The sequence below is a fragment of the Nycticebus coucang genome, chromosome 3, assembly GCF_027406575.1.
Source record: "Nycticebus coucang isolate mNycCou1 chromosome 3, mNycCou1.pri, whole genome shotgun sequence".
NCBI lineage: Eukaryota > Metazoa > Chordata > Mammalia > Primates > Lorisidae > Nycticebus > Nycticebus coucang.
Window position 1 is genome coordinate 64,696,319 of NC_069782.1, and position 14,626 is coordinate 64,710,944.

At 51.4% G+C, this 14,626-nt stretch overlaps 1 protein-coding gene across 7 annotated transcripts in view; it reads left to right on the forward strand.

Annotated features, from left to right (window-relative positions):
* CARM1 (coactivator associated arginine methyltransferase 1) overlaps positions 1 to 14,626 on the forward strand; it is a 56,843-nt gene that overhangs the window by 16,213 nt on the left and 26,004 nt on the right. Inside the window, exon 1 of one of the 7 annotated variants that reach the window (XM_053583272.1) lies at positions 5,195 to 5,484. The exons of the other annotated variants lie outside the window; for them this stretch is intronic. Within the exon in view, the coding sequence (XP_053439247.1) occupies positions 5,475 to 5,484 (10 nt within the window). The 5' untranslated portion in view covers positions 5,195 to 5,474. Of the gene's footprint in view, positions 1 to 5,194; positions 5,485 to 14,626 lie in introns of those variants that run through there. 7 annotated transcript variants of the gene reach the window in all.

Below are 14,626 nucleotides of genomic sequence, written 5' to 3' on the forward strand. Positions count from 1 at the left end.
GTTTAAACCTGCCACCTCTGGCGTATGGGGCCGGCACCCTACTCCATTGAGCCACAGGTGCCGCTCGAGACTCTATCTCTTTAAAAAAAAAAATGCACAGTAGGGCTCAAGGCTAAGTGCTAAACAACTTCACATCCCTGCTCCCCATCATCCACATGACTACTGTGTACCTCAGTTTCCTTAGCTATCTTGGCTGTCGAATGGGGATTTTGATGGCTTCTACCTTACAAGGTTGTTGTGAGTGATGAGCTGATAGAAAGAAATTTAAGATAGTGTCTGGCACATTGGGAGGGAAGTCTTGCTCTAGGAGTTAACTTGTGGCCAAGGACAGGGGGGAGGAGCAACTCCAACAAGGAGCAGTGCAAGAAGTGACACCTGAGATGAGACGATCAGTCTCCCCAAATCTCAGCTTCCTTTTTGGTGATGAGGATTCATTGAGGGGCTTTGCTGGTAGAAGGTAGCCTTGGCCAGGGTGACATCCAGGCCTGGACCTTGGACACAGCCCCTCACATGTCCCCACCCCTAGTACACTCCCAGTCTTCGGGAGCAGAGAAAACACAGACAAGGAACTCCATCTTCCACCTGCTAGGGAAATGGCGTCTAAAGAGCTGGGAGGGCTGGTGGTTCATCTTTGGGGTCTCTGTTTTTAGCCCTGCTGCTCTTCTGCGCTCTGTCTCTCTGGCAGGGCCAGGCCAGGCCTGCTTGGTCTTCTCTGGTAGGCGTGATCTTCCCCTACTGGACTGCGGCAGCCCCCTCTGAGATGGAAGCTGTGGTGGTTCTGATCTATAGGTATTGTAGAGCCTTCCCTTGGCTTGACCTTATGACTTTGGCCAAGGGACCCTAATTACTCTCTTCAGTTTCCTTCTGTCGGTGGAGGGGGTTTTGCCAATCGGGTCATACTCAGGGGAGGGGAATCATTAGTTTCCTTAATCTCCTCTGTAGCTTGGAAAAGATGATTGTCCCTGGATGCCAGGCATGGGAGCAGCTCATGAAACCCCAAGAAGACAGGTAGAGCCAGAAGAGGCCTTGGTAATCCCCGCTATGCCCTCCTTGTCCCCAGTTACTCCAGAGAGAGAGCTCCTTCCCCTTTGTGTAGTTTCTCTGTCCTGCTCTGGGTATCTCAGTTTGGGGACCTGCTTGGGGAGCCTCAGGATTCAGTCTCAGGAGTAGTACAGGACAGGAACTGATCTGCCCAGAGAAACCATGGTACATGCACTGTCGCTGTTAGCAGCACATATCTTTTTTTTTTTTTGAGACAGAGCCTCAAGTTGTCACCCTGGGTAGAGTGCCGTGGCATTACAGCTCACAGCAAGCTTGAACTTCTGGGTTTAAGCGATTCTCTTGCCTCAGCCTTCCAAGTAGCTAGGACTACAGGCACCTGCCATAACACCCATCTATTTTTTGGTTGCAGCCATCATTGTTGTTTGGTGGGCCTGGGCTGGATTCAAACCCACCAGCTCATGTATATGTGGCTGGCGCCTTAGCTGCTTGAGCCATGGGCTCTGAGCCTGGCAGCACGTATCTTGACTTCAGAATCTGGAGTTCCCTATGCCACTCCCACCCCCCACCTCCGACCCCCAGCCCCGTCACCTTTGGTCCCTGAAAACCAGATATATGAAGGAAATTGAGACCAGGCCTAACTCCTGGCCTGAAGGAGTTGTGTTCAGAGATTTCCCCCATATGTCTGCTCTAGCAGAAATTCTTTTTATTATTTGTTGCAATTATTATTTAGTTAACACACACAGGTGCCTAGGCCCAGGGTGTTCTATTTGATGTGTTGGACAGTTGTGGATTCCCTTGTCACCACCATCCAAAGCCAGCCACAGACCTTATCCTCCTTCCAGGTCAGTTTTTTTTGTTGTTGTTGTTTGTTTTTTTGAGACAGGATTTCACTTTGTTGCCCTCGGTAGAGTGCTATGGTGTCACAGCTCACAGCAACCTCAAGCTGTTGGGCTCAAGTGCATCTCTTGCCTCAGCCTCCCAAGTGGCTGGGACGACAGGCATCCACCACAACCCCCCTGGCTAATTTTAGAGACAGGGTCTCACTCTTACTCAGGCTGGTCTCAAACCTGTGAGCTCAGGAGATCCACCTGCCTTGGCCTCCCAGAGTGCTGAGATTACAGTCATGAGCCACTGTGTCTGGCCTTCTCTAGGTCATTTTTGTTCAGCCAAGCAGCCCCTTCTTTCCTGTCTGCTGGTCCCCTGCTGCCTGACAGGGCAGTCTTGAAAACAGGTCCAGACTTGTTTTAGGGGGGCTCTGTCCCCATCCCTGCTGGAGAAACCCCTTTTATTCTTGTTTTTGTCTCTTTAAAGTGATTCATTACCCACAGCCTTGGCAGGAGTGGGTCTGAACCGTTTTTCTTTGAGTTTGTTGGCAAGTCTTTTCTCTCACTAATTATGTTCCTAGGCTGGGGTTTGCTCCTTCTTGCTGGATGCCTTACACAGTAAGAGCAGGCAGGCAGCTTTATGTATAGAAACCTGCCTGGTGACTGGACAATGCAACCCCTGGGGAGCACCTCAGGGCCACCAAAAGGCCTCTGGCCATTCACTGCTCTAATGAGAATGGGGTGTTCTTGTCATCCTCCCTGGGGGAAAGGGAATAAATAATCAAAGACAGATCCAGTGTTCTCTTATAGACCCAAGAGGGACACACTCTGGAAAATCTGCTACATTTTTCCTTGAGCTGTAAGAGAAGGCAAAGACAGGCAAGAATTTTCAGATTTTTGTCATTTGCTTTTGAGAGACCTTCCTGCGTCTGAGCCTTGCACTCCCATGTTCGGGGTGACAGGGTGCCTGTCTCTTATGCTCTCCCCATCTCCTGTTGGTGCTATCAGGCCCTACCATGGTTAGTGTTTGCTGGGGATGAGTGATATGCTGGGTAGGCCCTGTTCCAAGTGCTTTATGTTTATTGACTGGTATACCATCAGAAGGTGGGCCTGGAGGCACTATGAGCAGCTCCAGCATACCCCTTCATTTTTATAAACAGGGAAACCGAGGCACTGAAAGATTGGTGGCAGAGTGAGGATTTCAAACCCAGGTTTGGCCCTGGGGCCCCACTCAGCCACCAGGCCCTGCAGCTAGTCCTGCCACTTTTCCCAGCCACAGGCTCCTCCCAAGGTCAGCATGGTGGAAGCAGATTAAGCACCTGGGGTGGAGGAGTCACCTACCCCGGCCCCTCCCTCTTGCCCCTCTGATCTTTTCTTACCACATTAGCCATGGTGGCCTCTTCTAGAATTCGCTGTAACCTATGTCCCTCTCCCCTCATTCTTCCCTTATTGTCAGTTTCATCTGGCTGTCAGGCAGAGTCTGCCCCTTCATATACCCAACTGGAGTCACCTCTGGTGCTGCAGCTCCCTTGCTGGAGCAGGGGTTTCCCTCCTAACCCAAACATCCTGTTCTCTGAGCCCTTGGGGACTTGGAGAGGCCCTTCCTGTTCTGTCCTTTGGGTCATAACCTCTTTTCAAAGTGGTTTTAAGTAGGGACACCACTTGGGCTGCAGCTGCTAGGCAGTGTCTCCCCATGCCAGCCATAGTCTCCTCCCTGCGGCCCCAGCCTCCTGTTTCTTCCAGTTTGGCTTCTCTGGAGCCTAGCCCTGGCTGAGAGTAGCCCCCAGCTCAGCCCAGAGGATACCAGCTGGCTTGGGTGCCAGCAGCCTGGGTTCCTCCTGCTGCTACTTGGCACTCGTCATTCTAACCTGGCCTTCCCTCTGCAAAGGGCCTCCCTGCCTAGTCCTTTAGGGTGCTGCCACTCTAGCTCCTGCTGTGTGTCACAGGCAGTGAAGACCTTTGGTGACCTCTTACAGCCTTCCCAGGTAGACTCTCCTTTGCCTTGGAGTCTGAGGACAATGGGGTTTGGCTGCCTTTGGACTGGGAGCTGAGTCCCCTGGCCCAGCAACTCAGTGCATGTCATTGCCCTGTACCTTAGTTTGCCTCTTGAAAATGGGACTAAGAGCAACTCAGAGGGTGGCTGGGAGTGTTAACCAAGACTCTGCACAACAAGCACTAAAGGTGTCTGTTGCTGGTGTTCAATAAATCACAGCTTCAAAGTCTCAGCAGAGAAAAAAGGCCAGGAGAGCTGGCTCAGCGTGTGGAGCAGGGGGACTGTGTGCCCGCTTAGCCCCCTTTCCATAATTAACCATTAAGCTCTGGCTGTCAGGGGCTGTGGGACCCCAGCTCACATCTGCTGTCCCTTTTGTAGCTCACAAAGCCCCAGGCAGACAGTGGCAGCTGATTAGCATAGATGCAGGAGATATTTGCATGTAATAGCTCCTGATTGAGGCCCCAAGTGTTCTTTCCAGAAAAGCCAGACCCTTTGTCTTGGCCGCCTTTTCTTGGGGTTGCCCCTTGACACACCCCACACCCAGTCTTGTGGGGAGGCCTTCCACCTTTGAAAGCAGAGCTGGCCTCCTTCCAACATTGGGGCCAGCTTTTTTGAGGGGAGTCTCCTGCTGAGCTCCCCAAGCCTCTCTGGCTGATGCTATTGGATGATTTGTGAGGTTTGGGTATCCCCAGTTCAGGGGGCTTTCTGCAGCCCAAGGTCAACCCAGAGGCCACCCTTCTGGGCTAGCATTGAATGGCCAGATCCTGCCATGGGGGGTTGGAGGCTGGTCTTGGCCTTCCCAAGGTACCAGCAGTAAACCTGAAGGATGTTACTATCCCCTACCCGGGTGGCCCCTTCTCTGGCCCAGCCACAACCTCCCAGCATCCTGTCACTGTGTGACTTCACAGTTGTTTTCTGTGTCCTGGAACGCTATTCTTGTAACTCCCAAAGTAGATTTAAGTTTTTGACTTTGTGATTTGCCCTTCTAAACTGCCAACCTCAGAGGGCAAAACTAGGCTTTGGGCTTGCAAGGGTGGCTGTCTGTTCTTATGAGATTTTTTCTTTTTTTGTAGAGACAGAGTCTCATTTTGTCGCCCTCGGTAAAGTGCTATGGTGTCACACAGCTCACAGCAATCTCCAGCTCTTGGGCTTAGGCGATTCTCTTGCCTCAGCCTCCCCAGTAGCTGGGACTACAGACGCCCACCACAATGCCCCACTTTTTTTTGTAGCAGTTCAGCCAGGGCTGAGTTTGAACCCGCCACCCTCGGTATATGGGGCTGGTGCTGTATCCACTGAGCCACAGGCATCGCCCTCTTTATGAGATATATTCAAAGGAATAAAGGTGAATACACCAAAGTCTTACCTCCCTTTTTTTTTTTTGCAGTTTTTGGCTGGGGCTGAATTTGAACCTACCACCTCCGGCATATGGGGCCAGCACCCTACCCCTTTGAGCCAGAGGTGCTGCCCTGTCTCACCTCCTTTTTAAGTGAATGACAGGTCCTGCCTATCAGATTGCCCTGCCCACAGGTCACCATACACTGACTGGTGGTCAGCCCAAAATGGCCTGAAAACCTAACCTGTGACCTGTGAAGCTTAAAATGAAGAATGTTCCAAGCAAAGCATGAAGCTGATGCTTCTGGCAACCACTCACTGAGATGGCAAGAGGTGTGTGCTCAGCCTGGGGCTAAATACCCGAGGGGCCTCTCAGGGGGCTGGGTCACAGGGGTGGCCACCTGAAGGACAGGGCCTGATGCCTGGCCTGGGTTTAAACATGGCCTTGGGTCCAGAATGTTCTCTGGGGCTACTGAGGCCATAGCATCCTAGGGACATGAGGGTCTATACTGGTGTTTTGTGCCAACACCACCCTACTATGTGCCCAGGATCTTAAGCTCTGCCCAGGCTGTGTTCATCCTTATGACAACACTTTGAGTCATGCATTATTTTTCTAGACAAGGGAGGTGAAGGTGCCTTGCTGGCAGGTGGCAGAGCCTGAGTTCAAACCTGGGAGTGATTGACTCCAGAGCTGGGCTTCTGGGACCTGCACCTGGTTGGTCAGGTGGCTTTTTTGGGGTGGTAGGGGAAGGGGAGAGGGCTTTCCCAGGTGACTGCTGCTTGGACTGCTGACCTCAGCCCCCAGCTCCCCAGCAGAGCTCAGGGCAGGTCCCACTGCCAGGTCTGAAAGGTGTGTGTGTCGGGGGGGTTCATTGGCCTGCCCACTCCAGGGAGGGTCCCAGACAGCCTCCCACCCACTCCCCAACCTTCTGTCTGGTTCTTTCCTGGGCAGGGTAGAAATTCAAACCACTCGAGAGTGTGAAACATGAAGTCTGTCTCTTGCCTCCATGCTGCCTACTTGCAACCTTTGGTTTTCCAGGCACACTCAGGCATGAGTACATAACTCTCCCTGACCCATGGGTCTCCAAGTTATGCACATTCACACAATGGAGGAGGAAGAGGGGTGCAGACTGAAAAGTATCACTCCCTTCCCTGAGGCAGTGCTGAAGTCATATTATTGTGTTTTGGGTCCTGAGGAGGCACGTACACTCCCCTCCCCCATCCTTATAGTGTGTACAGCCAGCAAGGTGGCTCATCCCGTAATCCCAGCACTGTGGAAGGCTGAGGTGGGAAGATTGCTTGAGCTCAGGAGTTCAAGAGAATTGTCTGAGTGAGAGTGAGACCCTGACTCATTAAAAAAATGAAAAGCCCAGCCAGGGGTTGGGTGCAGTGAGCTATGACGCCACTGCATCCTGCTCAGGGCATAGGGTGGGACTCTGTCTCAAAAAAAAAAAAAAAAGGCAACTTACAATGTGTACAGGTCAAAATCTGTTTTAATTGGCTGCACATTCATTGATCCATTCATTCGATGGAGATTTCGGCTTTCTGCTTCTTGGGATGTATCTAGGTGTATCTTTGCAGGTATTTGTACATCAGCAGTCTCAACCTGTGGGTCGTGACCCACAGGAACTGTATTAAAGGGTTGCAGCATTAGGGAGGTTGAGAACCCCTGTTGTAGAATTTATCGCATACACAGTCTTTAAAGTGTTGCCTAGACACAGCCATGGTGTTGCCACACAGCCATGGTGAGCTCCCAGGCTCCCGGGTGTGGTGCTCCAGGAGGGCAGGGCTGGACCGGAGGAGCCCAGGGTGACCTTCTGGTCCTCAGATACCCTGGGACTGGGCAGAATGTGGCGTCAGTAGCTCTGGAGCTTCTATGGGGACACCACTGGAGTATCCATCTTAGGTTACAGCAAGAGAAGGGAGTCTGACTGGGCTAGGATTGCTGACCTTGCTCTGTCAACAACAATGGTGATGCTGGCTGCCCCTGTTAATAAGTTCTTTTTTTTTTTTTTTTTGGCCGGGGCTAGGTTTGAACCCGCCACCTCCGGCATATGGGACCGGCGCCCTACTCCTTGAGCCACAGGCGCCGCCCTGTTAATAAGTTCTTAACTACACTGATATTGCTTCAATCCTCATGACCATTTTACAGATAGGTTTCTGACCTAGCGGCAGTCCAGAGGGGTGCCTTGGAGGCAGCTGCCAGGCTCTGGTCATTTCACCCTTTGGGATATGTCACCATTGCCATTGAACAGATGAGAAAACTAAGGCCAAGGCTGGAGAAGGGCGAGTTTGGCCCTGAAGCCAAGTCCTTGTCAAATCCCATCTCTTGACCTCCCTATTAGGGAATCTCAGAGTCATCCCCTCACTCTCTTAGGCACACAGGGGTAGAGGGGAAGTTTCTAGTGCCTACAGTCGGGAAACAAGTTTATCACCACCAGCACCAGGGCAGTGTGGCCTGGCTTGTATGTCAGTTTCTCTGAATAAGCACCCTGATCCCTATGTGTCAGCTTCCCTGGTTTCTTTGCATTTCCCCCAGCTCCTGTAATCCTGTCTCTTCACTGCTCTGCTGAGTGCTATCTGCCTTCCACCGTCGACTCTGAGTGTGGGAAGCCAGGGCCTGGCTCTCTCAGGCACTCCCAGGTCCCCTATTATTATTTTTTTTTTTTCTTTTTTTTGCAGTTTTTGGCCAGGGTTAGGCTTGAACCCGCCACCACCGGCATATGGGGCTGCTGCCCCACCCCTTTGAGCCACAGGCACCACCCTTATTTATTTTTTTTGAGACAGAGTCTCTCTCTTTCGCCCTCTGTAGAGTACTGTGGCGTCACATCTCACAGCAACCTCAAACTCTTGGACTTAAGCAATTCTCTTGCCTCAGCCTCCCAAGTAAGTAGCTGGGACTATAGGCGCCCACCACAACACCCAGTTGTTTTTCTGTTGCAGTTGTCACTGCTGTTTTAGCTGACCAGGGCCAGGTTTGAACCCACCACCCCTTGGTATATGGGGCTGGTACCCTACCCACTGAGCCACAAGCGCCACCCTATTTCTTCTTTTTACCTACTGCGTGCTCTTTCTCTCTCTCCTTTTTTTTTTTTTTTTTGTTGAGACAGAGTCTCTGTCACCCTAAGTAGAGTGCCATGGTTTCACAGGTCACAGCAGCCTCAAACTCTTGGGCTCAAGCGATTATCTTGCCTCAGCCCCCTGAGTAGCTGGGACTATAGGCACCCTTTACAACGCCCAGCTATTTTTTAGATACAGCGTCTCACTTTTGCTAAGGTTGGTCTGGAACCCCTGAGCTTAGCTGATCCACCTGCCTTGGCCTCCCAAAGTATTAGGATTACAGACATGAGCCACTACTCCCAGCCTTAATTTCCTCTTTTTCACCATGGGATATTTTCCTCTGGAGGGTGAACAGCCCGTGTTTTATTTGGCAGTAGGAGGTGGTTTAATGAGAGTCCCAACATTTGGACAAGGGTTTCTACAGCCCCTGTCTCCCTCCCTTTACTGTCTGCTAAGATAAATAGCTTTAATTATTTCTCTTTCAGTGACTGTAATAGTTTTCTTGCTGGAGAGGCAAAAGCTTGAAATGTGGCCATTTCCCCCCTGAGGTGACTTCCCATGTTGCCCTCCACCTCCTTGTTCTCCATCTGCCAGAGAATGTCCTTTACCATGAACTGGGATGGAAGGTTCTACAGGAGGACAGAGTTTACTTTTAGGTCCTCCTGACTCAAGTCTGCCCAGCCTGAGGGGCCTGAGGATACTCTTCTTCCATTGCTTTCTGGAAGCAAGGGGGCAAGGAAGGAGGACTGCAGTAACAACAAGGGTTGTGAATACTACCCTGCCCAGCAGAGGCGCTTAGCAAGGCCATGCTCATGATCAGCAGCAGGCCAGCATTTAAACAACTTGGGCACCTGCTGCCTTCTGTGCTACTGGAAGTTACTCAGCACCTGGTCAGGCAGGTGTCAAACAGCAGCCTTCTAACTGTGGGAGCTTGTCTGGGAAGTGTGGGGGACCTCTAGGAGGTGACACAGCAACAGTAGAGGAGGGGAGGGTTCTAAGAAGCTGCTGAAAGCAGAAAGAACCCATGCCATGGTCTTGGCAGGAAGGGAGTGATGGAGACCAGTGGGGCTTGGCTGGGGTGGTGATGGGGCTCTCGCTGGACTGTGGACACTGGTGGGGACTTATGCCCCCATTAGAGATTTGGACTTGTCCTGGAAGGTCCTAGGAAACCATGGTGGAATGTTCAGGTGAGAGGCCACAACAGACTGCTTCAGATATGTGTAACTCACAGGGGTACTGAGAGAAGACTGAGGTTCCAGTCTTCTGAAATAGGCCCCCCTGCTTTGTGAGGCCCTTCTGCAGGCCCAACCCTAGGGGCCTAGGGGTGCAATGGTGAACCACCCACACCTGCCTCTTTCTTTGATGTTTTCTTTAAGCCCAGGACCAGGGAGTCCCTGTGTTTCAGGGGCCCCCTATTCTGCTGCCCTTAGGAGCCAACAAGGGTTGTGCATGCAGGGGAACCTGTGGTAGGTGGGGAACAGGCAGCCTGTCCCTGAAAAGCTATCCTATTCCTACCCCCATCACTCCCTGCCTTCCAGAATCATCCTCTGCTCCAGCTCCATCCCCTACCTGGTATCTTTCCCAGCATGTGGTCCCTCTGGGACCTCCTCCCAGCAGCCTCCGGGCTATCGCAATCACTAGGTTGCCCTTGCCCCCCTTCCGTCCCTGTACTCTTTCCTTTACTGGCAGATTTGTTCCCAGTCTTCTCTCCAGGCTGGGTCAGATGCCATAGTGCACATCTGAGGATCCTTGTCATTCTGCCACCCAGTTCTCCTACCACCTCTGAGAGGGAGAGCATGTGGTTCCACTGCCCAGTGTCCCTTAAGCAAATAAGGAAGTGGGCAGTGAGCATGTGGAGGGCCCAGCTCTGCACCTGTGCCCCTGCGAGGCTTTGCAAATAAAGTTTTTTTTTTTGTTTTTTTTTTTTTGGCCGGGGCTGGGTTTGAACCCGCCACCTCTGGCATATGGGACCGGCGCCCTACTCCTTGAGCCACAGGCGCCGCCCGCAAATAAAGTTTTATTAGGGCACAGCCATTGTCAGTCATTTACATATTACATGATGCAAGGCAGGACCAAGTCATTGTAGTGGAGATCAGATTGCCCACAAAGCTGAAAATAGTCACTGGTAGAACGTTATGGAGGAAGTTAGCTGAACTTGCTTTGGGAAGCACAGAGTTGTGTGGCACCTTGGTGAGGAGCAGAGACCCTCCCTCGTTGTGTGACCTTGAGCAAGATACTTAACCTCTCTAAGCAAATGAGGGTAGTGATGGGTGATGTGAGGAGGGGATGGGGGTCCACATAAAGTGCTAGAAGAGTGTGGGCCCTAGACAGTGTTGTCACTTGTAGGTCATGTGATATCTCAGCCCCTGCACGGTATGGGCAGGGACTGGGTGGTGGGGTGGGGGACCTACTTCAAAGGTGTGGCAGTTTTCATATCCCACCAGGGATCTGCCTGTGTGCCACTTACCCTGTGGAGTTGTCCTCCTTTGGCCTTAGCATGTCAGCAGGACTGACTGCAATGTGGCAGTCAAGCCAGTGATGCCAATCTGGGCCCAGGATGGCCACTGGTCACTCCTTGTCTTGAGAGTCTCTCTGGAAAAGCCACCCCAGACTGGCTTGTTTACAGTTTCATTCTTTTACTGCGGGCGGGTGGAAGGGAGGAAATCTCACCTCTGGCCCAGTTGCAGCCCCCACCCTGCCGGACCATGTGCACACAGCCTGAGACCTGCATATGGTGCGAGTGTAGATGGGTTTCTAGAGGTCAACACAGAGGGCCTTTTTGAATCTTGGGGCCCTTGAGGTACTGTCTCCTTATGAGGCTCACCCATTCCTGGCTGAATAAAGAGACACCTTTAGAGAATGGTTGCTATCCTTGGAAGGCACCAGGAGATTTCCTGCCAGGCAGGGCTGCGTCTGTGGAGCGCACCGAATGGCCAATGCCCGGTCCAGACCCTTGTGGGTCTTGGGCCTAAGGCTTCCTCCTGCCCTCCTCCTGGGGTACCATCCTGGAGTCAAGAGGCAGGGTGTGCTTTCTCCACCTGGCCACAGGTGACCTTCTGCCGGGTGTACAGGTGTCCCCTGGGTCCATCCTAGTGAGGGAAGGGAGGAGGATGGGGGAAATAGGAACAGCATGTCCAGAGGCCCACTTCTGGTGTGTTTAGGGCCTGGGAGATTGAGGATGGCAGTGAGGAAAGGTTATACAGGGCCTTGGCTGTGAATCCCAGGGCTTGGCACCTTGGACATCTCCTGGGCGGAGGTTTTTAAAACCAGGGAAGACGGGGCGGCGCCTGTGGCTCAGTCGGTAAGGTGCCGGCCCCATATACCGAGGGTGGCGGGTTCAAACCCGGCCCCGGCTGAACTGCAACCAAAAAATAGCCGGGCGTTGTGGCAAGCGCCTGTAGTCCCAGCTCCTCGGGAGGCTGAGGCAAGAGAATCGCTTAAGCCCAGGAGTTGGAGGTTGCTGTGAGCTGTCTGATGCCATGGCACTCTACCAAGGGCCATAAAGTGAAACTCTGTCTCTACCAAAGAAAAAAAAATAAAACCAGGGAAGAATAGGATCCTGTTGTTTTTTTTCTTTCTTCCTTTTTTTTTCTTTTCGGTTTGTTGCATATTTCCCAGGTATGTGCCAGGGACTGGCTTAGGGGTGTAGCTGTGACTGTCAGAAAGCACCAGCTCCTGTGACCATGCAGCTCAGCTCCCCTGGCCCAAGCCCAGCCCCTGCAGGACTCCGACAGGCTTCACTTGGCCACATGCTCTGTGGTTGCCTGCCTGGCGCCAGGCTACTTGGTAAACAGGCCCTCCCTGGGTTTCCTTGCTAATGCCAGATCTAGCCAACAGGTCAGCTTTATCTCCTGCTCTAGGAGGGTATGGGTACCATGCCAAGGCTATCTTTCTTTATGGACTTTGGGCACCACGTATTGGGTCCCCTGAGGGTGCACTGTGGCTCTGAGCCTAGCACAGTGGCCAGCGAATACCCTCTTCCTCCTGCCTGGGGTCAGGAGGGTCTTCTAGGCAATGCCGCTCAGGAGGGTGACACCTGGCTCCTGCCATGGGAGGGAGTCTGGCGGTACCCCAGGTTGTGGCTGGGGACCTGCCTTTCAGGGCTTGGCCCAGTGAATACCTGTGGGCCCCTCATGTATCTGGACTCGTTAACTGGGAACATTTTACTTTCTCTGTTGAGGTAAAATTCACATATAAACAGACTCATATCATAAGGATGTTTTCTGTTTGGCTTTTTTGTTGAGCGTGGTGTTTTCAGAGATTCATCCATGTTACCAGCACATATCAGTGCTTCATTGCTCCTTATGGCTGAATAATATTTTCATATTAGGGCGGCGCCTGTGGCTCAGTCGGTAAGGTGCCGGCCCCATATACCGAGGGCAGCGGGTTCAAACCCGGCCCCGGCTTAACTGCAACCAAAAAAAAAAAATAGCTGGGCGTTGTGATGGGTGCCTGTAGTCCCAGCTACTCGGGAGGCTGAGGCGAGAGAATCGCTTAAGCCCAGGAGTTGGAGGTTGCTGTGAGCTGTGTGATGCCATGGCACTCTACTGAGGGCCATAAAGTGAGACTCTGTCTCTACAAAAAAAAAAAAAATTTTCATTTTCTAGATACACCGTATCTTTTTATCCATTTCTTAGTTGATGAATGTCAGTTATTTTGGTTGTATTTTTACAAAATCTTGGGCTATTGTGAATAAGTACTACTATGAATGTTTGAGTAGAAGTATTTGCTTGAGTCCTTGCTTTTTTGCTGATTTGTTTTTTAGAGCTAGGGTCTCACTCTTTCACTTACATTGGAGTGCTGTGGTGTGATCACAGCTCATTGCAAACTCCAACTCCTAAGCTCAAGTGATCCTCCTGCTCTAGCTTCCTGAGTAACTGGGACTCCAGCACATGCCACCATGCCTGGCTTGTTTTTGTGTGTGTGTACAAGGAAACAGTCTTGCTGTGTTGCCCAAGATGATGTGAAGTTCCTGGGTTCAAGATCTCGCACCTTGGCATCCCAAAGTGCTGGGATCACAGGTGTGAGCCGCTCTGCCCAGCCCCAGTTTATGTTTTTCTTTTGTTTGTTATGCTCTTGGTGTCATGTCTGAAAATCCACTGCCAAATCTAAGGTTGCAAAGATTTGCCCCTTGAGTTTTTCTAAGAGTTTTATAGTTTTACTGCTTACATTTGGGTTGTTGGGGACCCACTGTGAATTTTCATCTGTGTATGTTGTGAGGTAGGGTTCAACTCCATTCTTGCACATTTGGCTGGCTGTCCTGTGTCGGCAGCATTTGTTAAAGGGACTGTCTTTCCCTATTGAATGTTCTTGTCCCCCTTGTGGAAAAGCACTTGACCCTACCTGTGAGGGTTGGTTCTGGACTCACTTCTGCTCCATCGGTCCACATGTCTGTCCTTTTGGTAGCACAGCTGCCCTGTTTTGATTTGTAGTAAATTTTGAAATTCAGATGTGTGAATCCTCCTAGCTTTGTCCTTTTCTTTCTTTCTTTTTTTTTGTAGTTTTTGGCCGGGGCTGGGTTTGAACCTGCCACCTCTGGCATAATGGGGCCAGTGCCCAACTTCTTTGAGCCACAGGCGCCGCCCAGCTTTGTCCTTTTTTTTTTTTTTTTCTTACTTTCTCGCCCTCAGTAGAGTGCTGTGGCGTGACACAGCTCACAGCAACCTCCAACTCCTAGGCTTAGGCGATTTGCCCACCACAGTGCCCGGCTATTTTTGTTGTTGTTGCTGCCGTTTGGCCAGGGCTGGCGCCCTACCTACTAAGCCACAGGTGCTGCCCTTTTTTTTTTTTTTTATCTGCTTTGTCCTTTTTCAAGATTGTGTCAGCTCTTTTGGGAGAAGGGGAACATTGTTTGCCACATTTGCAATCATACTTCTCTCGGTACATTGATACTGCTTTTTTATTTTATGAGGACATTTGAAAATAAGCTACAGACATCACAAGAATTCACTCTAAATGCACTATCACAGCTAGATAGTTTAAAATTATTGCATAAACACTCCGAACTCACATTCCTCGAGTTGGAGTGCAGTGGTATGATCATAGGCCACTGCAGCCTCCACCTCCTAAGCTTGAGCCATCCTCCCACCTCAGCCTCCTGAGTAGCTGGGATTAGGCTCCTGCCACTGCACCCAGCCCCGCATTTGTCCTTTATAGCTTTTTTTTTTTTTTTAGAGACAGAGTTTCACTTTGTCGCCCTTGGTAGAGTGCCATGGCATCACAGCTCACAGCAACCTCTAGCTCTTGGGCTTAGGTGATTCTCTTGCCTCAGCCTCCCAAGTAGCTGAGACTATAGGTGTCTGCCACAACACCCGGCTATTTTTTTCTTGCAGTTTGGTTGGGGCTGGGTTGAAACCCGCCACCCTTGGTATATGGGGCCCACGGCCTGCTCACTGAGCCACAGGTGCCGCCTCCT